Here is a 23479-nt window from a genome sequence, read left to right as displayed (position 1 = left end):
ATATTAAAAAGCTTCTGCACAGCCAAGGAAATATCAACAAGATAAATAGTCAACCTATGGTATGGGAGAATATACTTGCAAGCCATATAAGGGATTAATATCAAAATTATGAAAAATCAACTTCTACACTATCAAAAAACACTCCAATTAAAAATGAGTAAAGGAGGGGCGCCTGGGTGGCTTAGTCGGTTAAGCGTCCGACTTTCGCTTAGGTCATGATCTCGCGGTTTGTGGGTTCAAGCCCCGCATCGGGCTCTGTGCTGACTGCCAGCTCAGAACCTGGAGCCTGTTTCAGTCTGTGACACCCTCTCTCTCTGACCCTCCCCTGCTCACGCTGTCTCTCTCTCTCTCTCTCCTAGAAATAAATAAAAATATTTAAAAAAAAAAAAAAAATGAGTAAAGGAACAGAATAAACTTTTTTCTAAAGAAGCTACACAAGTCCAGGGTACCCAGGTGGCTAAGTCAGTTAAATGTCTGACTTCAGCTGGCCATGATCTCATGGTTCATGGGTTTGAGCCCTGCATCAGGCTCTGTGCTGATGGCTCAGAACCTGGAGTCAGCTTGGGATTCTGTGCCTCCCTCTCTCTCTGCCCCTTCCCCACTTGTGGTCCGTGTCTGTCTGCCTATCTGTCTGTCTCTCTCTCTCTCTCTCTCTCTCTCTCAAAAATAAAGAGATATTAAAAGGAGAAAGTTACACAAGTCCAACAGGTACCTGAAAACGTACAGAACATTACTAACCATTCAGAAAAATGCAAATCAAAACCACAATAAGTTATCACATCAAACCTCTTAGGATGACTATTATCAATCAGACAAGAGAGAATGAATACTGAAAAAAGGGAACCTGTGTACAATGCTGGTAGTAATGTAAATTGGTATTGTCATTATGGAAAACAATATAGAAGTCCCTCAAAAATTTAAAAATAGAACAACCACATTATTCAGCAATCGCACATCTGCTTATATATCAAAAGAAAACAGTATCACTGTTTCAAAGAGATACCTGTACTCTAATGTTCACTGCAACATTACTCATAATAGCCAAGATATGGAAATAACCTAAGTGTCCATCAATGGGTGAGTGGGGACGAACACACGAACACGCGCGCGCGCAAACGCGCGCGCGCGCACACACACACACACACACACACACACACACACGGGAATATTATTCAACTGAAAAAATAAAGAAATCCTGCCATTTGCAACAACATAGATGAAACCAGAGAGCACTGTGCAAAGTGAAAGAAGTCAAGCAAAAACAAATACAGTGTGCAATCACTAGAATTCCACTTATGTGTAATCTTAAATAAAAAAAAAGAGTATCAAACTCATAGAATCATAGAAACAAGACAGTAATAACATTTGACAGGTCCCATGTGAAATGGGCATTATTAAAGGGTACAACCTCTCAGTTCCAAGCTGAACAAGATCTGAGATTCTAATGTACAACTTGGTGACTATAGTTAATACTAGTAGATTGTATGCTTGAAATTTGCTAAGAGATCATAAGCATTCTCGTCAAAAAAAAAAAAAGGAAAAAAAAGGTAAAAAAAAAAAAAGGTTAACTGTGAGGTAATGGAGGTGTTAACTTTACGGTGTAAATCCTTTCACAAGGTACACTTGAATAATCACATTGTACACTTTAAATATAAGCATTTTGTCAATTATATCTCAATAAAGCTGGAATAAAAATGAAAAAACACAACCAATAACCAAAACATAAATAGATAAATAAAGCATTCTACCCAGAACAAAACTCAAAAGTATCTATCTTTCTACTACATCTCAAAAAGGACTTAGAACATATCTCCGGTGTTTTTTAAGTTGATTTTAGAAGATTCAAGATATAAAGAAGAAAGAGAACAGGAACCACCTTAATGCTTCCTGTACTTGACTAAACTGAGTACCTCACTTACTAGAATTTGATATATATTCATTAAGTGCAAGTAAATTCAGCATCAGATTCACATATTTAAAACTTCTTCAGCAATACATATAATATTATGTATATCTCACAGAAATGGTGACTTGATTTATTCTTCTCTCAACTGAAGATGTGAAGGGGCATGTATAACCACCACTATCCCTCCTTTACATGTTACTTGGTTATGATACTATATAATTTCTCCACTCGTTCATGTGGCCCATTACCAGGGCAGATTATTTAGGAATCACTGTCAGGATTTCTGAAGCTTCCTTTTCTAAATCCTTCATTCACCTTCTTTACACAAAAGGTAAGATGCCCCACTTCTCAATCCTCTTTCACCATTCCATTAACACCAGAAACAAGAACTCAAACCCAAGGCCTGAAGTTTGTCAATAGCAAATATAGCCAAAGACTAAAAATTATATAGCTACATTCTCTATAGAATTCTTCAACTAGATCAAAATGATATGAAGTTATTTAGAATTTTATGAACAATTACTTAGGGGCGCCTGGATGGCTAAGTTGGTTATACAGCCGACTTCAGCTCTCAGGTCATGATCTCGCATTCAGGAGTTCGAGCCCCACATCAGGCTCTGTGCTGACAGCTCAGAGCCTGGAGCTTGCTTCCAATGCTGTGTCTCCCTCTCTCTCTGTACCTGCCCTGCTCACACTCTGTCTCTAGGTCTCTCAAGAATAAATAATGTTAAAAAAAATTTTTTTTAATTATTTAGCTTTTCTGAGTTGTTACACAGGAATGAGTACTAGAGTATCCAACTCCTTCCCAATATCAAAGGGGTTCCCTAGTGAATTTAAAGACACCACCCATAATTTATGGGGGACTCTCTTGGGCTCATTTGTTTATATAAGAAAGCTACAGACAGAATCTAGGCTACATTATCACCACCACCATCATTAACCTAGAGCAGTGCAAGTAAAGGAAATCATTAACAATAAATTCCACAGTCTAAGTCAGTGTTTCTGAACCCTGTTAAGCTTTTGAAAGGTGGTGGTGTTAGTCCATTTGGGCTAAATGGACTTATACATTATACAAAATGCTTAAAAGAGCAACACAAATTTATTTCTCATAGTTCTGGGAGCTACTAAATCTAAAATCAAGGTGCCAATATGGTCTGGTTTGAGGGCCCTCTCCCTTTCACAGCTGGTACCTTTTCATTGTGTCCTCACATGGCAAAAGAAGCAGGGATCTCTCTGGAGCCTCTTTTATAAAGGCACTAACCCCATCCATGAGGGCTCATGACTTAAGCACCTCCCAAAGATCCTACCTCCTAATACCATCATCTTTGATGAGCAGAATTTCAACATATGGGTCTTTGCGGGGATCGGGTAACCACATTCAAACCGTAGTCATTCAAATTAATCCCACCTCATTTAAGAGAATTAAATTTTTTTTTAAAGCCATATAAATATTGTTCATAGCCTTACCAACAAATCCTCCAGCATAATGTCAAGCTTCAAGGACAAGACAGAAAACTTCATTTTTCTCTTGGAGACTACCTAAACAAATAACGGATCTCCACAGCACCAGAATACACAAGAAGAAAGGACAGCAAGACTGTCCTGTGACTCCAACCATTAACCAGGGATTAAAAGCACATACATACATTAACAAAAAGCTTGGTTCCTTTTCCCTAGTTTTTACTAATATTTTAAAGTTTTGGTTTAGATTAAAAGATTTTAAGTTTTTTTTGGAAAGTATTCTGTAAATAGACTTGAAAATGGTTACATTTATCAGGCCAAAGATTTTAAGTTTTTTGTATTTTTTACTTTCTAGGTGATCCAAAGACCAGAATAAATAAGTTCTTTAAAAACAAATTTACTGCTACTCTCTTCAAGTTGAAGAAGCTTTTTTTAACAAGACCTACTAATACAATGAGCAAAGAAAGCATATACACTGTAGAATAAGAACTATGTAGCAAGCCTTGCCCTATTTTACAGACGAGACCCACAGAGGCTGAAAGGCAAGAATATGCAAAAGGATAGAGCATTTAGTTAAGGCTGGATCATGTATATTTATAGGATTACACTAGCGTTAACTAGTTAAACTAACAAATCAGTCCTGGACTACTGACAACAGGTCATGAATCAAATTCTGTATCTAAAGTCCGAACAAAAACAACAGTTAACAAGTAACAAAATCTGAAAAATCTAAAGGTGACAACAGATTGATCGTTTACTCTTAAACAGCTAAATATTTTCTCAGTGAAATATCTATATGTTAAAATAATTCAGTGTGGACATCATGGTGGCCTCTATTTTACCAAACACAACCACTTGGGTCACCTTTTCAATGGAAAAAAAAATCTCTAAAAAAAACTACTTACAGAGACACATTAAGGCAGTATATTTATAACTATTATCACTAGAATCACCCTCCATCATTATAAATTTCTATTTCTAAGTCTCCTTAGAAGATTGTATAAATATCTTGGCAAGGTTTTTCAAGGCACTGAAGCACAGGAAATCAACAAATGTTCATAGAATTAAACCTTGACTAGGCATGCCTTACCAAGGCACTTAGCAATATTATATTTTTGTGATGATCTTTTCTGAATTAGACCTCAAATTTCTAAATTTTTAAGTTATATTTTATTACATTCTCAAATATCAATAGTATTTTTAACAGATTCACATCTAGAACTATAAACGATCCCTTCATTTAACCAACCATCACACACTAATTGTATTTACAAAATAAGTATTTTTTTCTTCATTTTTACTCTACAATGTAATAACTAGAAATAATTTAATATGGGCTCATTCAGTCTTACGAGTACATGTGTTATTTTTACCTTAATTTCCTACTACACTAATCAAAACTTAAAATAGGAAAATAAACTGTTTAAAAATGTGTTTCATCTATACGGTCTTCCTGAAAAATTAATTCCAATCACTAACCTAAGTATTAGTCTCTGGGGATGTACATTGCTGAATAATTTGTCCAAATGTCAACTATAATTTTCAAAAATCTTTTCTACCTCAAATTTTAAACATCTGCAAAAAATACTTATTTTGAGAGTAGTTTACATTCATGACACTTGACCTTTTGCTGTACACACCACAAAATTCAAGTCTCAAATACCATGCAAGCAGGAAATCTGATCATTCCTGCAGTAGCCATCTGCATGGTCCAATATCAAATATTAGTTCTAGGTTGCACTAAGTCATGTGTTACAAATCTTTTCTGCAGCCTTTATAATTAGTTCTAATTTGCCTCTTTTAAAATGTGTTTCTTATGGGACATCTGGCCTTGAAACTTCCACCTTCCCATTGAAAAAAATACTTAGTGTCTGGATTTTTTTTCTCTTTTAATATGGAGCACTCCATGGGTGGTATAACCAAGTCCAGACTTAAAAGAAAAAATTAAATTCCAGGAACAGATGATGATTAAGAACCATTTAAGAATTACCAAATATAAATGTACAATAAAACTTTGTTGTAATATATCTCACAGATTTCTAAGTCAATCCCCCATGTATTTTAAGTTTACAAAATAAATTTTCATGGGAATATAGCATCAGTCTAATTACTTTCAGAAACTGTATCAGTTAAATTAGATAAGAAAAGGTTTGGAATCAAAGATTTCATAAAAGGAAAAAAAGAGGAGCCCACCGCATGGATAAGAAACTCAAAGTATCTTCTTAAAATAGGAAATGATTTTAACATCATAAATAACCTTAATTTCACAGATACTGAAGTTATATTTAGGATACACTAAAACTGCCTTAACGTCTAATAAATCAGTAATTTAAATGTAACAATTTAATAATACTCATCAACTCATTTGGTTCTAGAATGCATTTTTTAAACCTGAAAGTTAAATATGGGCTAAGGAAAAAGTAATAAAAATCAAAGACACTACTTTTCTGAAAAATGAAAATGAAAGAATTTATGATATGCTGCTGTCAGACCCATTTGCTTTCTGTATTAATTTTTGCTAGAAACTCCATAAAAGTCAGTATTACATCTTCGCAAGAAAAAAATACTAAAAATAAATGTTAGATGGGTCAAAGAAGAGGTAAATCAGGAAAAAAAAAAAAAAAAAAGAATCAGCTTATGATGCCAAAACTCCACACAATGAAACTTGAAGGTTTCTTAAATTCCACATATGAGTGAAATCATATGATATTTGCCTTTCCCTGACTTATCTGGCTACACATAATACTCTCTAGCTCTACCCACATCAGTGCAAATGGCAAGATTTCATTCTTTCTGATGGCTGAGTAAATAAGATTCCACTGTATATATACATCACAGCTTCTTTATCCGTTCAAACCAGCCAAAGGGAAAAAGAGACAGAGACAGAGACAGAGAGAGAGGCAAACCAAGAAAAAGATTCTAAAATACAGAGAACTAATGGTTACCAGAGGGGAGGTGGGGATGGGTGAAATAAGTGATGGGTGAAAAAGGTGGTGGGCTTGTGATGAGCACACGGTGTGGTATGTAAGTGTTAAACTATTACAGTGTACACCAACACCATATATTAACTAGAATTAAACTAAAAACCTAAAAATGTTGACATGAAGGTAAATTCAATACATTTTCATCTCAAAAAATGAGAAATTTTAATCACATTTAGAAATGTCATGTAAAGGGGCGCCTGGGTGGCTCAGCCAGTTAAGCGTTTGACTTTTGCTTAGGTCATGATCTCACGGTTCGTGGGTTCGAGCCCCACGTCGGGCTCTATGCTGACTGCCAGCTCGGAGCCTGTTTCAGTCTGTAACTCCCTCTCTCTCTGACCCTCCCCTCCTTATGCTGTCTCTCTCTCTCTCTCTCTCCTAGAAATAAATAAAACATTAAAAAAAAAAAAAAGTCATGTAAAGAAAAAAAAATCACACAGGTCTTTTGCAAAAATTCAACAATCTTCACCTGAAAATTGGACACAATGAAGTCCCACGTCTAGTTGATACAGATAATAAGCCATCTACATGATCCCTATGATGGTTATGATTAGATTAGGTAAAACTAGTATGTTTAGAATGTTTTATCCAAATTTAAGAACACCCTTTCACAATTAATATGTTACTTTAATAGGTATGTGAGAAAAAGTGTATGTAAGTTCTGGATAAAAGGTGACATATTCCAAAAGTTAAAGAAATATCAAACACTAGAGTATAACTATTAAAATTGGTTAACATAAACAACTAGATTCAGTAACTTCTTACCTGTATTCCATCTTTAAGTTTCAAAATGCATTCCATTGTATTGATGGTAATTACCACTGGTTCTGAACCAAGTTTTGTCCATGGTACATGGATCCTCAACTCATGAATATGTCCACTTAAAAAAGTGAATGGTAACTTCAATTCCTTAAAACACAAAGTATTAAAAGTTAGTGTTTAATTTTTTCATCCTAAATCCAAATTATTTTCTTTTTTTTTTTTTTTTTATTGTTTTTTTTTTTTTATTTTATTTTTAGGAGAGAGAGACAGCGTGAGCAGGGGAGGGTCAGAGAGAGAGGGAGTCACAGACTGAAACAGGCTCCAGGCTCCGAGCTGGCAGTCAGCACAGAGCCCGACGCGGGGCTCGAACCCACAAACCGCGAGATCATGACCTAAGCGAAAGTCGGAAAGTCGGACGCTTAACCGACTAAGCCACCCAGGCGCCCCAATCCAAATTATTTTCTGAAAAGAGAAATGAAATTTCTAAAACAAAAATATTTGCTACTTTTTGTTGAATAATGTCTCTCAAAATAGCATGTAAACTACAGTTAATGATACACCACAAAAATGTATTATACAACTTACTTTTAATAAGCTATTTAATCTGCCTGGGTCTCCATTTCTTTTTCCGCTGAATGGTTAGAATATACAATACATGGTACATAATAAAGGTTCAAAATGGTAGTGGTTGTAATAGTCATAATAGTCAGCAGCACTGAGATAAATGAATGGCATATTGTTTAAAATCTCCATCTAAAAATAAGTATTTAAAACGTGTTTTAAACTAACAAAACAGGATTGTATGGCAAGTTAAAAGGGTATGGAGGGAGCGGAGTTAGAGGTAGGAGAGTGACCTAAAAAAGTAAAAATTGACTAACCTTGAAAAATAAAGTATTAAGCTCTACTCAATTAAAGATTGTACCTAGATACTATCTGGTCATAAAATATAAATGTTTTCTGACTGGTTTCCATTATCATTAGAAAAAAGGTTACAAACGAAAACATAAATGTCACCATAATCACTTTTTATTAGTAATTTGGTTCACTGGCATAAAATTTGTTACAAATTTCAACAAAGAAAAAAAATAAATTGGATGTAGATTATAATCAATCACATTTTTTGAGTTATTTTATTTCTATTTGTGAAAGTTAAGATAAACATTATTCATTCATCCAACAACTGCCCACCTACTCAGTTTAACACCAGAGTCAGCAATATAGTTAAACCAAAGCAGTAAAGCAAATCACTGGGCAACTTGTTCTTTATCTGTAAAATTTACATAACAGTATCACTGAGGAAGAAATGAATTTACATAAAGAATTTAGGATATTATCTTCCAAAGCACTTAGGATATTATCTTCCTCAAAGAGTAATCATTATAAAAATGCTGACTACTTTAACAAATATGTGGGCCTCATGTATAGCCTCCTAAGTTTTTTTTTTCCTTGCAGGTACAGAATACTAAAAATCCATTTCTACTACACTATTCTAGTGGTGTGTCACAATTTAAGTATTTGCCATTATTAATTTGAAACATGCAGTAATTTCAAGTAGAAATCAACTGGCACAGATTATATTTTGACCAGTGTCTAAAACAATGTTTACCAAGCACTTTACCTGCATACAATTATTTAATCCTTGAAACAGCCTTAAAAGGTAAATACTATTATTCTACCCATTTTACAAATAAATAATCTTAGGCACTTAAAGGTCAAATAACTGCCCAAAATGACACATTCTGGAAAATCAGGACTCAAAACTGGAAACTATGATGCCCTTGCTCTTCACCACAACTATACTGCATCTATACTTCCATTATGAGCACTTAATACTTTCCATTGGCTATGCATCTGTTTTGACAATGAGCCCATGATATTGCCATCTCTACCACTTTCTCACTGGTGTAACAGTGATATATTTGTAAGATGGCTACTAAACTTACAGTTTATATGTACAAACTGAATTTTCTCATTAAGGTATTTAAAAAGCCCATGAATCAAGACCTCAGTAACATCAGAATGCTACTAATCAACTACTATCTAAAACACTAACACAAGAGGCAGCATTCTATATTTGAACATGGAATTTTGAACCATATCACCCATGTTGGAAATCCAGTTGAAGTTAAACATTTATTAATCATCTGACTATAAGATCATTTCCATTTCTTCATCAGAACTCTGATAAATGAGAATACATTTATGTCTTGTAAAAGACAAAACACAAATATTATAATAAACCATCCTTAATGTAACTATATAAACATATTAACTATATAAACTATGTAAACTGTGATAAAAACATAATTTATGTCTTGTAAAAGACAAAACAAATATTATAATAAACCATCCTTAGTGTAACTATATATAAACAATTTTCATTCCTTTTATTTTTCAAGGTATATTGTGCAACTTTAAAGTATTGTATTCACTTGTAACCATTAAGAAATACATTGTGAAAAACACATTCCTAAAACCAGAACATCTATGACTGCACAAAGAATATTAGTAACAATTTAAGAGGGTTGGTTGAATTGTTCTCAAAAATCTAATTCTAGGTAGGCTATCACAAAATATTCTAAAATATTCAAAATAGACATGCCTTAAATTTAACAAGCAACAAAAGCAAATAGACAAATCTTAAACCTTCAGGCAGCAAAGAAAAACATTCAAGAGAGTGAAAAAGCAACCTTTGGTATGGGAGAAAATTTTTGCAAACCATGTATCCAATGAGGGGTTAATATCTGAAACAACAAAAAGTAATCCTTCTAAAACTGGACAGGGGTGCCTGGACGGCTCCATCAGTTATGCCTCTGACTTCAACCAAGGACATGATCTTGCAGTTTTTGAGTTGAAGCCCCACACTGGGCTCTCTGCTGTCAACACAGAGCCTGCTTTGAATCTTCGGTCCCTCTCTCTCTCTCTGTCTCGCTCTCTCTCTCTCTCTCTCTCTCGCTCTCTGTCTCTCTCTCAGTCTCTCTCTCTCAAAAATCTGTCAAAAATCTGTCTCTCAAAAATCTGTCTCTCACACTCTCGCACGCTATCTCTCTCGCTCTCAAAAATCTGTCTCTCTCTCTCTCTCTCTCTAAAAATAACTATTTAAAAAATAAAATCTTAAACATTTTTTAATGAGTAAATGACCAGGCTGCCTGTGTGGCTCAGTCGGTTAAGCGTCGGGACTCTTGATCTCAGGTCAGGCTATGATCTCACGGTTTGTGGCTATGCTGATGGCACTGAGCCTGCTTGGGATTCTCTCTCCCTTTCTCTCTCTCTTTCTCTCTCTCTCCCAAAATAAATGTTTTTTAAATGGATAAATAACCGAATAGACATTTCTTTTTTTCTTAGTTTATTGTCAAGTTGGTTTCCACATAATACACATTGCTCATCCCATGCAGCCCTCCTCCATGCCTATCACCCCCCTTCCCCTCTCCTCCACCCCCATCAGCCCTCAGTTTGTTCTCAGCATTCAAGAGTCTCTCCTCGTTTGCCTCCCTCCCTCTCCCCATTCTTCCCCTTCTTCTCCCTCATGGTCCTCTGTTAAGTTCCTCCTAATCCTCCTGTATGTGCAAACATATGGCATCTGTCCTTCTCTGCCTGACTTACTTCGCTCAGCCTAACACCCTCAAGATCCATCCATGTTGCTACACATGGCCAGATTTCATTCTTTCTCATTGCCATGCAGTATTCCATTGTATAGGTAAACCACATCTTCTTTATCCATTCGTCCGTTGATGGACACATAGGCTCTTTCCATGATTTGGCTATTGTTGAGAGTGCTGCTATGAACATTGGGGTACATGTGCCCCTAGGCATTAACACTCCTGTATCCCTTGGGTAAATTCCTAGCAGTGCTATTGCTGGGCCATAGGGGAGTTCTACTGTGAATTTTTTGAGGAACCTCCACACGGTTTTCCAGAGGAGCTGCACCAGTTTACATTCCCACCAACAGTGTAGGAGGGTGCCCGTTTCTCCACTTCCTTGCCAGCATCTACAGTCTCCTTATTTGCTCATTTTAGCCACTCTGACTGGCGTGAAGTGGTTTCTCAGTGTGGTATTGATCTGTATTTCCCTGATGAGTGACGCTGAGCATCGTTTCATGTGTCTGTTGGCCATGTAGACTGAATAGACATTTCTGAAAAGGATACATACAAATGGCCAATTAGTAAAATATATGAAAAGATGTTCAACATCACTAACCAGGGAAATGCAAATCAAAACCACCATGACCTACCATCTCATACCTATTAGAATGACCACGATCAAAAAACAAAACATAACAAGTGTTGGCAAGTATATGGAGAAATTGGAACTTTTATGTCCTATTGGTAAAAATGTAAAGAAAATGTTATGGAAGTTCCTCAAAAATTTTTAAATAGAATTTCTATCTAAAATCAGTTCTGAGTATGTACCAAAAAGAACTGAAATCAGGATCTCAAAAAGATACTTGCACGACCATGGTCACTGCAGCATTATTCACAATAGTCAAGAGGTGGAAGCAGTCTAAATGCCCACTGAAAGATAAATGGATAAAGAAAATGTGGTATATAGAACCAAATACAATCTTCAAATGAGGAAATTCTGTCTTGTGCTACAACATGAATATGTTGAAGACATTATGCTAAGTGAAATAAGCCAGTCACAAAAAGACCAACACTGTAGGATTCTACTTACATAAGGTATCTAAAGTAGCCAAAAACTTAGAAAGTAAAATTGTGGTTGCCAGAGGCTGCAAGGGGATGGGGAGGAAAATGGAAATTGTTGTTAAATGGGTATCGAGTTTCAAGTTTTGAAAGATGAAAAAGTTCCGGAGATCTGTCCAACAACAATGTGCATATAGTAAATTAACTCTGTAATACTTAAAACTGGTTAAAATGGTTAAGATTGTAAATTTTATGTTATACGCTTTCTACTACAAAATAAAAATGAATACAGAACTTCAAGAATTATGTTAGGAAGCTGGCAAATCCTTTTTCCAAAAAGCAATGACTAAAATGGACAAAGTTGTTAAAAATAACAGAAAAATCAAAGGCAATAGGGAAGTCTAGCCTCCGGTCACAATATTTGTTGGTACAAGCAACAAAACAGCATACCTGAAAGAAAATTAACACAGAGATCATGAGAACAAAATAGTCAAAGATGGCCTAGCTGTGATTTCACATATCCCAGATAGTCTGGAAAGTGACATGCATTTGCCATGTTGTGTTTACTCAGAGGACAGAGAACTAACAAGCTACTCATTCATGGTTGACCAAGAAGCCATGTAAATCCAGTAAGTTAAATATACATAGATGTTCATATTTATATACACATATACACGTCTATACATACATACATACACACACACACACACACACACACACACACACACAGGATCAGACTTAAAAACTCCCAGAATTGAGAACATTATCCGGTCTATGTATATGTCCCATGCCAAAGAGTAGAAAAATTACTGGTTCAAAGGTTTAAACAGCCCCTAGCCAATCACTAGCTGATGACTAAGCTATAGCAACCCAGGGTAACCCCTAGGAAACCAGGGTTGAAAACACAAAGTATTAAGTGATATGGAGAGGAAGAATACCAACGTTAGAGGTCACACATTATAGGGGGAACACCACAAATGTAGTTCAGGCAAGTGACTAAAGAAATAAATCAATAACATAAGAGCTAGAGGAAATCAGAATTCAGAGTTGCTACAACTTGCTATCTAAAATGTCCAGTTTAACAAAAAATTATGAAACATGAAAAGTATACAAAGTAAATAGAAACTGTCTCTGAAGATAGTCAATTGTAGGACTTAGTTCACAAAAACTTCAAAACATCTATTATGTTTTTAAAAAAAAGGAAACTATATTTACATAATTCAAGGAACAGAAGACAATGGTTCATCAGACAGAAAATATCAATGAGACAGAAATGACCAAGAACAACCAAATAGAAATTAAGGGACTGAAAAATACAGTAAATAAAATCAAATATTCACTAAAAGAACTCACCATCAACCAACAACAAAAAAAAAAAAAATTAGAAAATCCACACCCAGACATACCACACACAAAATGTTCAAAGCCAGAGACAAAAAGAAAATCTTGAAATAAGAAACAAAATAGCTCACTTCTCATTACAAACAATAGTGGCAAGATAGTAGTGAGAGGGAAATTTTAAAAAATTAAATTAAAAAAAATTAAATTTAAAAAAATTAAAACCTGGTGCCTCAGTAGCTGAGTCGGTTAAGCGTCTCACAGTCCATGGGTTCGAGCCCTGCATGGGACTCTGTGCTGACAGCTCAGAGCCTGAAGCCTGCTTCAGATTCTGTGTCTCCCTCTCCCTCTGCCCCTCCCTCCCTCCTCCTCTCTCTCAAAATAAAATAAAGACATAATAAAAAATTTAGTAAAAAATAAAAACTTATCAACCATGAATTCCATATCCAGCAAAAGTATTCTTCAGAAGTGTAGGCAAAATAAAGGAATACCCAAATAAACAAACACTGCTAATTCACTGCTGACAAAATACTAAAAGTTCATCAGACTGAAGGGAGGAATATCAGATGGTAATTCAAATCCACACAAAAAACATCAATGAATGTTATTTTACCTAGATAATCATTAAAGGACACTATAAATTTTTCTCCTGATGTAACAGGCCATTCCCTAAAACAGAATTATAAAATTGTACTGTTGAAATTATAACAACACAAAGATGCAATTCCTAAGAGTACAAAGAGGGAAGAAATGGAGCTATAATGGAGAAAGTTTGTCTTATTGTAACAAATTTAGCATTAATCTCAAATAGACTGTAAAAATTTGGATGCATATTATAATCCTTTGAGCAACTACTAAACAAAAATAATGTGAAAATTAAAGGAAGTAAAATGAAACACTAAAAAATATCTACTTAAAGTAGTATAGAGGGCTCAGTTGGTTAAGTGTCCGACTCTTTTGATTTCAGCTCAGGTATAAAAAAAAAGCTAGAATAAAAAATTCCATGACAAAGACAGCAGGAAAAAAATAGAAAAATCAAAGTTCTATGCAGATAAAATTATAAAACCCCAACAATACTGAGGAAGAAAATACAAATCACCAGTATCAGTAAGGAAAAAAGGATACTATAACAGATCATAGGTTTTGTTTTTTTTTTTTTTTTTTTAATTGAGTCAACTTTAAACTGGGCCACAGAAACCAACTTCATGGCTTTACTTAAGACAGTTTTGAACAGGGTTAAGAAAACTTTTTCAGTAAGGCCCAGATAGTGTAGATTTTAAGTGTTTGCAAGCCATGCACTCTCTGTCCCATCTACTCAAGTCTCCCATTGTAGTTTGCAAAAGCAGCCACAGTTAACATGTAAACAAATGAAAATAGCTGTGCTCCAATAAAATGCTACTTACAAAAGCGGGCCCATTGTTTGCTGATCTCTGATTTTGAAGAAATGGAGAAATTCTGAAAGACATAACTAACCAAAACTAAGAAAAGAGATGAAAATCTAAAAAGTCCTATATCTGTTAAAGAAAGTAAATCAAGAATTTAAAACTTTCCAAACTGAGAAAACTCCTGACCCACATGACTCCATAACTCATTTTTCCTAACATTTAAAAAACTAATAAAAGAACAGGGGCGCCTGGGTGGCTTAGTCGGTTAAGCGACCGACTTTCGCTTAGTTCATGATCTTGCAGTTCGTGGGTTCGGGCCCCGCGTCGGGCTCTGTGCTGACTGCCAGCTCAGAGCCTGGAGCCTGTTTCAGTCTGTGACTCCCTCTCTCTCTGACCCTCCCCTGCTCACGCTGTCTCTCTCTCTCTCTCTCTCTCTCTCCCCTAGAAATAAATAAAACATTAAAAAAAATTAAAAAAAAAACTAATAAAAGAACAAAGTTGGGAGATTACACACTTCCTGATTTCAAAACTTACTACAAAGTTATGATAATCAAAACAAAGTGATACTGATATAAAGACAAACATACAAACCACCAGGGGAATTGCATTGACAGCCCAGAAATAAACCTTCCAATCTAAGGCCAGGTGATTTTCAAGAAGGGTGCCAAGACCATTCAACAGGAAAGGACCTCAACAAATGGTATTGGTAAAACTGGATTTATAGAAATAAATGAAGTTAGATCCTTATGCCATATACAAAACTTAAGATGAATCAGGGGCACCTGGGTGGCTCAGTCGGTTAAGCATCCAACTTCGGCTCAGGTCATGATCTCACAGTTTGTGGGTTCGAGCCCTGCATCGGGCTCTGTGCTGACAGCTAGCCCAGAGCCTGGAGCTTGCTTCAGATTCTATATCTCCCTCTCTCCCTGACCCTCCCCTGATCGCGCTGTCTGTCTCTCTCTCTTTCAAAAATAAAACATTAATTTTTTTTTTAAAAAGATGAATCAAAGACCTAAATGTAAGAGCTAAAACTATAAAGCTCTAAGAAAACAAAGAAAAAGCTGAGTAATATTCCATACACACACACACAACACACACACACATCACATCTTTATCCATTATCAGTCAATGGACAATTGGGTTCTTTCCATAGTTTGCCTATTGCTGATAGTGCTTCTATAAACACTGGGGTACAAGTGCCCCTTCGAATCAGCATTTTTGTATCCTTTGAAATAAATACCTAGCTTTTATTGCTGGGTCATAGGATATAGTTCTATTTTCAATTTTTTGAGGAACCTCCATACAGTTTGCCAGAGTAACTGCACCAGTCTACATTCCTACCAACAGTGCAAAAGTGTTCCCCTATCTCTACATCCTTGCCAACATCTGTTGTTTCCGGAGTTATTAATTTTAGCCACTCTGACAGGGAGGAGGTGATATTTCATTGTGGTTTTGATTTGTATTTTAGAAAATGGAGAATTTTGGGGGCACCTGGGTGGCTTAGTCAGTTAAGCGTCCGACTTTCGCTTGGGTCATGATCTCGCAGTTCATGCTGACTGCCAGCTCAGAGCCTGGAGCCTGTTTCAGTCTGTGACTCCCTCTCTCTCTGACCCTCCCCTACTCACGCTGTCTCTCTCTCTCTCTCCTAGAAATAAATAAAACATTAAAAAAAAAAAAAAGAAAATGGAGAATCTTTTTAAATGTTGCTTATAACAAAAAGATCATGTTTAAATATATATGTGCAAAGCCCCTCAGAAAACTTCAAATCATTGCTGAGAAAAACCTGAAGACCTAAAAAACACAGAAAGCAGTGTTCTATATATGGATTTAAAAACTCAATACTAGGTCAATACAATATGTGTTAAGGTTAATTCCTCCCAGAGTAATCTACTGAGTTGATGTAACCTCAACAAAAATGTCAGTGGGTTTCCCCTTTGAGAACTCTAAAATTTGCAACTTGAAATTAAATGTATATAGAAATGCAAAGGACTTGCAACAGTTATGACAAGGAAAAAAGAACAAAGTCTCACAAATTACACTAGACGATACCAAAATTTACAATAAAAGACAGTATGACAGTAACACAAGAATATACAAATGGGCTACAGAGCAGATACAGACCTTAGAAATAAATCCACATACATCTGACAGCCTGATTTGCAACCAAGACTTAATATATGTCAGTAGAAAAAGTATGGTTCAACAAGTGGTGTGAATCAATTAAGGGTCAAAGGAAAAAAAGTACATCTTGACCTCTACTTCACACTTAGAGAAAAATTAATGTTAGATAACTCAAAGAAAACAAAGCTTCTAAAAGGAAAGAAGCAAACAGCAATATGCAAAACAATGAGACTGGACCACTTATACCATACACAAAAATAAATTCAAAATGGATTAAAGATCTAAATGTGAGACTAGAAAACATAAAAATCCTAGAGGAGAATACAGCAGTAACTTCTTTGACTTAGCCATAGCAACTTATTTCTAGTCAGGTCTCCAGAGGCAAGGGAAACAAAAGCACAACTATTGGAACTTAAAATAAAAAGCTTCTACATAGTGAAGAAAACAACCAACAATACTAAAAGGCAGCCTACAGAATGGGAGAAGATACTTGCAAATGACCTCCAATAAAGAGTTAATATCCAAAATCTATAAAGAACTTATCAAACTCAACACCCAAAAAATAAGTAATCCAAATAATGGGCAGAAGACCTGAAAAGACATTTCTCCAAAGATGACATACAGACAGCCAACAGGCACACAAAAAGATGTTCAGTATCACTCATCATCAGGGAAAAGGATACAGGCTTCCTGATGGTTATAGCAGCATTGTGAACAATAGCCAAATTACAGAAATAGCACAAATTTCCATAAATAGATGAATGGATAAAGAAGCAATGTGTGGGTATATACACACAATGGAATATTACTCAGCCATCAAAAGAATGAAATCTTGCCATTTGCAAGGACGCTGATGGAGTTAGAGTATTATGTTAATCAAAATCAGTCAGTCAAAGAGAGACAAATACCATATGACTTCACTGATATGTGGAATTTAAGAAACAAAAAGAGCACAGAAGGAAAAGAGAGGCAAACCAATTAACAGACTCTTAACTAGAGAATAAACTAATGGTTACCAGAGAAGGGAGTAGGGGATGGGGGAGATAGGGGATAGGGATTAAGGACTGTATTCATCATGATAAGCATTGGGTGATTAAAATAAAAATCACTCCCCCCCCCCAAAAAAAAGAACAAAAAAGAAAACAAGATAATGTCTTCATGTTCCCAGAATAAGCAAATTTTTTAATGTTCTTTATTTATTTCTGTGAGAGAGTGAGAGAGAGAGAGAGAGAGAGAGAGAGAGAATCTGAAGCAGGCTCCAGTCTCTAAGCTATCAGTACAGAGCCTCACAAGGCTCAAATGCACTAACCGTAAGATCATGACCTGAGCCCAATTCAGGTGCTTAACCAACAGGGCCACCCAGGCACCCCAGGAAATGCAAATTTAAACTGAGACACCACTACACACCCATCAGAAAGGCAAAAATTAAAATAACAAACATGCCAAGTAACAGCAAAAATTCAAAGTAACTGGACCTCTCATACACTGTTGGTGAGAATGTAAATTAATAAAAACCACTTCGGAAAGCTATTTGGCAGTATCCAAAGTTGTAGATATATACCTACCTAAGGGAAAGTTAATACCTATGTCCACCAAAATACATGTACAAGAATGTTCACAAGAGCTTTCTTCATAATAGCCAAAAGTAGAAAGTATCCCGATGTACACCAATGGAAAAATAAATTGTGAATCTTTAGCCAATGGAATACTACAAGACAATACAAAGAATTACAGTTCCTGCAACATGGATTGACCTTAGCCATCAAGTCAACAGCCATACACATGTGATTCCAATTAATTAGGGTTCAAGAACAAGTAAACTTCTGTGTATATGGAAGTCAGAATAACAGCCACCTGTACATCAATGGAAAAATAAATTGTGAATCTTTAGGCAACAGAATATACAAGGCAATACAAAGAACAAACCACAGCTCCTGCAACAACACCGCTGACCTGAGCCATAAAGTCAAACGAAAATAGCCAGACACATGTGATTCCAATTTACTAAGGTTCAAGGACCAGGTAAACTTCTCTGGGTATATACAAGTCAAAATAATAGTCACCTGTTTTAGGGATAGAGATCCTGATATGCAAAGGGGAGCCTTTCAGGGTGCAGGAAACATTTTCTTTTAATGTTTATTTCTTTATTTTGAGGAAAAGGGCACACAAGCAAGCAGGGAAAAAGCCGAGAGAGAGAATTGCAAGCAGGCTCGGTGCTCCAGCCCGATGGTGGGGGAAGCTCAATCCACAACCATGAGATCATGACAGGAGCCATAATCAAGAGCCCCATGCTCAATCAATTGAGCTATCCAGGTGCCCAGGGAATATTCTATTTCTTGATCAAATTAGCAGTTACACAGGTGTATACATACATAAAAACAGAGCTGTATACTTAGGACTTGTGCTTTTGTTTAAAAAATGAAAATATTAAAATAACCTTGGATAGAAAGGGAAGGGAACCAAGCGTATTATTTCTTAGTGATAACTCTAGATTATTCAATAATACAGGAAGCAGCGGAATATAAATATTATTAACTTTCACCATCAGATTAAAACTTCTCTTGGGGGCGTCTGGGTGGCTCAGTCGGTTAAGTGTCCGACTTCAGCTCAGGTCATGATCTCACAGCTTGTGAGTTCAAGCCCCGCATCGTGCTCTGTGCTAAGAGCTCAGAGCCTGGAGCCTACTTCAGTTCTGTGTCTCCTTCTCTGCCCCTCCCCTGCTCACACTGTCACTCTCTTCTCTAAAAAATAAACATTTTAAAAACTGTTTTAATAAAAGACTTCCCTTATCTCCTATGCATAATGACAACTGCATAGATATATGCATGGGAAAATGTCTGAAAATATCCAAATAAAAGTGCTAATAGTGGATAGCTCTAGATAGTGGGAGTAGAAAAGACTTTTTTACTTAATATCTTTTGCATATAATTTGAACTTTCAATAATACTTATTGATATTTTTACTTTTTAATTTAAAAAATAAAATAAAATCCCTTACTAATGCTTAAAAAAAAAAAGACTTCCCTTATCTCCTAGAAAGCAGTTGGTCTGGCTCTTCTGAGTTTCCACAGATAATTTTTGTATCCCAGAGCCTAAGAGAGTTGCCTAGCATATGTTAGTAATAAATGTACTCAATGGATTAATATATGAAATTTTAAATTACAGTTCATTTACATTAGACCAATCTCAAGCCAAAAGAAAAAGAGACCTAAAAAGTGAATAACGAAGTTTTTAATTTTGCAGGCTTTCTCAATCTAGGTTTACTCAATTCTCTGAAGATGCCCCGGGTAATGTCATCCTTCCTACTAGGAGACAGAACTTTCTTACTATCTTTCTGATCCTTCCATTCCCCAAAAAAGGAGAATGGCAATGTCATATTTTCCAGCTTCATTCAGGATCTCAGCAATGTATATTAGCATATCCGGTAATGCTTGAGGATTAAGTAAATACACTGAACAATTCATACAAGAACAATGAAACTGTTTTTCCAATCTGTTGTGGCACCTTTTGGGAATCCAATTCTAACAAGCCATGAAAAAGACTTCTGTAAAGAAAGGTCTGTAGTTTCAGGGTAACAAAATACTTCAGCAGAACATTTAAGTTTTTAAAGCATAAAGCCGAAGTGCAGGAAACAACGGATAATTGCTAAACAAGCTGTAAATGTTTCCAGGTAATGACAGCTACACAGCTTACCTGTTCCAGCACATCCAACTTTAACTCTAGCTTGCTGAGAACCACGTCTCCACCCCATAGTGAAAGCTGTAGATCTGACGGTTTTAAATTCTTGATGTAGCGATTCACATAGCTCATTAAAATTGGAGTCACATAGGACTCCAGCATCTTTCAAGGTGCAGAGGAGTCAAAGTCAGAAGCTGGAGGGGGTAAAGGCAAACATGAGAAGTAACTGAGTCGGCGGTGCAGCCAAAGAAAGAGCATTTCTCGGGAGGGGTTGAAAAGGCCGAAAAGCAACCGTCCCCACCAAACCAGCCGCTCACCTCCTCCCAGAAGCCGAAAAAAAACAAGTGGACGCTCTCCTCCAGCCGCGACTTCCTCACTAGTATAACTCCCCTCAACTCGCCTGGCGAAGGGTGGGAGGGACAGGGTTCAAGTGAAGAGAGCGAATCCCCGGGAGTGGGAGAATGAAGCGAGCGGGATCCCCTTCGGCCGCCGCAAACCCTCTCCAGCCCTGCAGCCCCCACGAGGCCCTCGCCTCCAGGAACCCAGCCGGATCTACCACCGTAGAACCACGACGGGAACCAGTGGCTCCAGCCCCGGGGCCGTACTGCACCCTCCGCTGACACTTACGCCAAAAAGTACCGTGGCGTCCCCTCCACCACCCAGTACCCGGCACCCGGCACCCGCCCCCGGCGGTCGCGGCGGCGCAGCTCCGGTACGGAGCCACTTCCGGGTGTTGCCCCTTCGGTGCTCAAAACAAACTGTCCCGCCACCGCCACCACTCGACTCCGCAGCGGGGCCGGGGTCCCCAGGCTGGCGCGGCCACTGAGTGCGTCTTCTGGGAGCCCTCTCGTGCTGGGATAGCTTGCGGCCCGCTTCGACCCCGCCGGGGTTTTAAGACAAAGCTCTAGAAAATGCGCGGGGAAGGTGGGCGGACCGGTAAAGAGGAGACACCGGCGATCCGGAAGTGGCGCTCCGAGGGAAAGCGGGTGCGGGCGGTCGAGGTCGTGTCGGGGTGGGGAGGTACGGAGGGCCTTGGGGAGGAAGAAAGCGGGTACCCGTGTTCAAAGCCCTGAAAAACAAGTGACTGTTGTTTTTCTTGGGAAACGGATGGCCTGGGGAGAGGAACGTGGGTTCAGTGGGCAGGGCAGTGGCAAGAAGGCCGCAGGTAGGAGCAGCGAGGTGTTGGAGGCGGCGGAGGCCGATTTAAATTTCGAGCCGAGGTTCACTTGCTGTAGGAAAGGAGGAAAATTAGAGGAATTAGGATGTGTAATTTAGAGGAATGTATTTTGACCAAACGTGTGGACAAACCCTCGCGTTCTTTGGCAAAGCAGTGGTCTGCAATGAGTCTCCCTAACTTTGCTGATGTGGGCGCAAAAGGAATGGCCAAAAAGAAGATTGGATTGCGGTCGGCTGTGGGGCTTCCGAAAACTTTAGGGAATATCAAAAGGAAGAAAGATATAAAATTCCTAGAGAGAAAATGAAAAGAAATAGATGACAAGGAATGAATTCAAGAGTTTTAAGAGGCAGTGTTGTTTTTGTTAGGCCGAGAATGTAAAAAATACTACCTTTCCTTCCAGTACTTTGCAAGCTAACAAAACCTAAAACACAAACACCTAACTCAGAAAAGTATACAGTGGGTTTACACAGAATATGCTCCCTGATTTTTGACCAGAGTTACTTTTGGTAACCTCAAGAAAACAATTACCACTGCATTTTGAAAGTAGACTTCCGTTATAAAGTGATTAAAATACTCATATTCTTGGGTTTAACTGAAAATAGTTCAGAGTTTTCCAGAATTTTTAAAGCTCATTACTGGAATTCAAATTATGATTTCTTGAAAGAGAGTTGGCAACTGCCATAGAAAAGAGGCATAAGGAAGGATGCCACAGTGTTTAGATTTATAATGTTAATGAAAGTTTCAGGGGGGAAAAAACAGATAATTGCTAATTCAGAGCAACTGTGCACTCACAGTTAAGCCTTAATGAACAACCCATGTAATCTGGATCTTACTAAACCCCACTCTATTAGCCAAGTAAATTAAGTAATTTCTTACTTACCTATTTCACCTGAAAAGTGAATAGGACGCCATGACTCAGAAATCTTAATATAAAAAAATAGTTCCACTAATTGTATGAAAGCCCTAGTGGTCTAGAACTGAAGGTACAGGTCTTGTTAGTTTTCTAGAGAAAGAAAAAGGGCTTAGTCTTGTGTGACAATTTAATATATAGGAACAGCGTATTAATATAAACTTAGATTTTTTTTACCATGCTATATAACAAAGTATTGATATTCTAAACATTTTTTGTTCTAGGATGCCATTTTTCCTGGGAGACAACAAACAATATTTGCCAAATTCCTGCCTTGAGAAAATTATTTGGTCACTGATTTTTTGTTTAGTTTTAAGAAAAAAAAGTAGTTGTTTTCAACCTATGCTCCATTGCATCCTGTTTTCTAAGCAGTCAAAATATTGTTTTTCTTTCTCCAAATTTTTATTTAAATTCCAGATAGTTAACATATGGTTGATGTTAGTTTCAGGTGTAGACTTTAGTGATTCGTCACTTCCATAGAACACCCAGTGCTCATCACAAGGGCCCTCCTTAATACCAACCACCTATTTCAGGATCCCCCTGCCTACCTCCTCTCCAGTAACTGTTTGCTCTCTGTAGTTAAGAACCTGTTAGGGACGCCTGGGTGGCTCAGTCAGTTAAGCGTCCCACTTGGGCTCAGGTCATGATCTCAAGGTTCATGGGCTCGAGCCCTTTGTTGGGAGTCTGTCTTCAGATTCTGTGTCTCCCTCTCTCTGACCCTCCCCTGCTCATGTTGTCCCTCTCTCTCTCAAAAATAAATAAAACATTAAAAATTTTTCAAAAAAAAGAACCTGTTAATTGCTTTGCCTCTCTTCCCCCTCCAACCCATGTTCAGTTGTTTATTAAATTCCATATGAGTGAAATCATATGGTATTTGCCTTCCTCTGACTGCCTTATTTTGCTTAGCGTAATACTTTCTAATTCCATCTAAATCATTGCAAATGGCAAGATTTTGTTCCTTTCTATGGCTGAATAATATTCCATTGTACGTATTTACCACTTCTTTATCCATTCATCTATTTATGGACATGTGGGCTCTTTCCATAATTTGGCTATTGTTGATAATGCTACTATAAACATCAGGACGCATATATCCCTTCTAGTCAGTATCTTTGTATGCT

At 37.1% G+C, this 23479-nt stretch overlaps 1 protein-coding gene across 1 annotated transcript in view; it reads right to left on the bottom strand.

Moving 5' to 3' along the window:
• VPS13B (vacuolar protein sorting 13 homolog B) overlaps positions 1-20970 on the bottom strand; it is a 770486-nt gene extending 749516 nt beyond the window's left edge. Inside the window, exons 1-3 of the mRNA XM_039218135.1 lie at positions 20899-20970; positions 20287-20465; positions 7114-7257 (exon numbers count right to left, since the gene is read on the bottom strand). Of these exons, the coding sequence (XP_039074066.1) occupies positions 7114-7257; positions 20287-20433 (291 nt within the window). The 5' untranslated portion in view covers positions 20434-20465; positions 20899-20970. The remainder of the gene's footprint in view (positions 1-7113; positions 7258-20286; positions 20466-20898) is intronic.
• Between the last annotated feature and the right edge of the window lie 2509 nt (positions 20971-23479).

Source organism: Hyaena hyaena, unplaced genomic scaffold (assembly GCF_003009895.1).
Source record: "Hyaena hyaena isolate Hyena2069 unplaced genomic scaffold, ASM300989v1 scaffold_737, whole genome shotgun sequence".
Classification (NCBI taxonomy): Eukaryota; Metazoa; Chordata; class Mammalia; order Carnivora; family Hyaenidae; genus Hyaena; species Hyaena hyaena.
The sequence above is the reverse complement of the archived record's forward strand: the minus strand, read 5'-3'. Positions and strand labels throughout refer to the sequence as shown.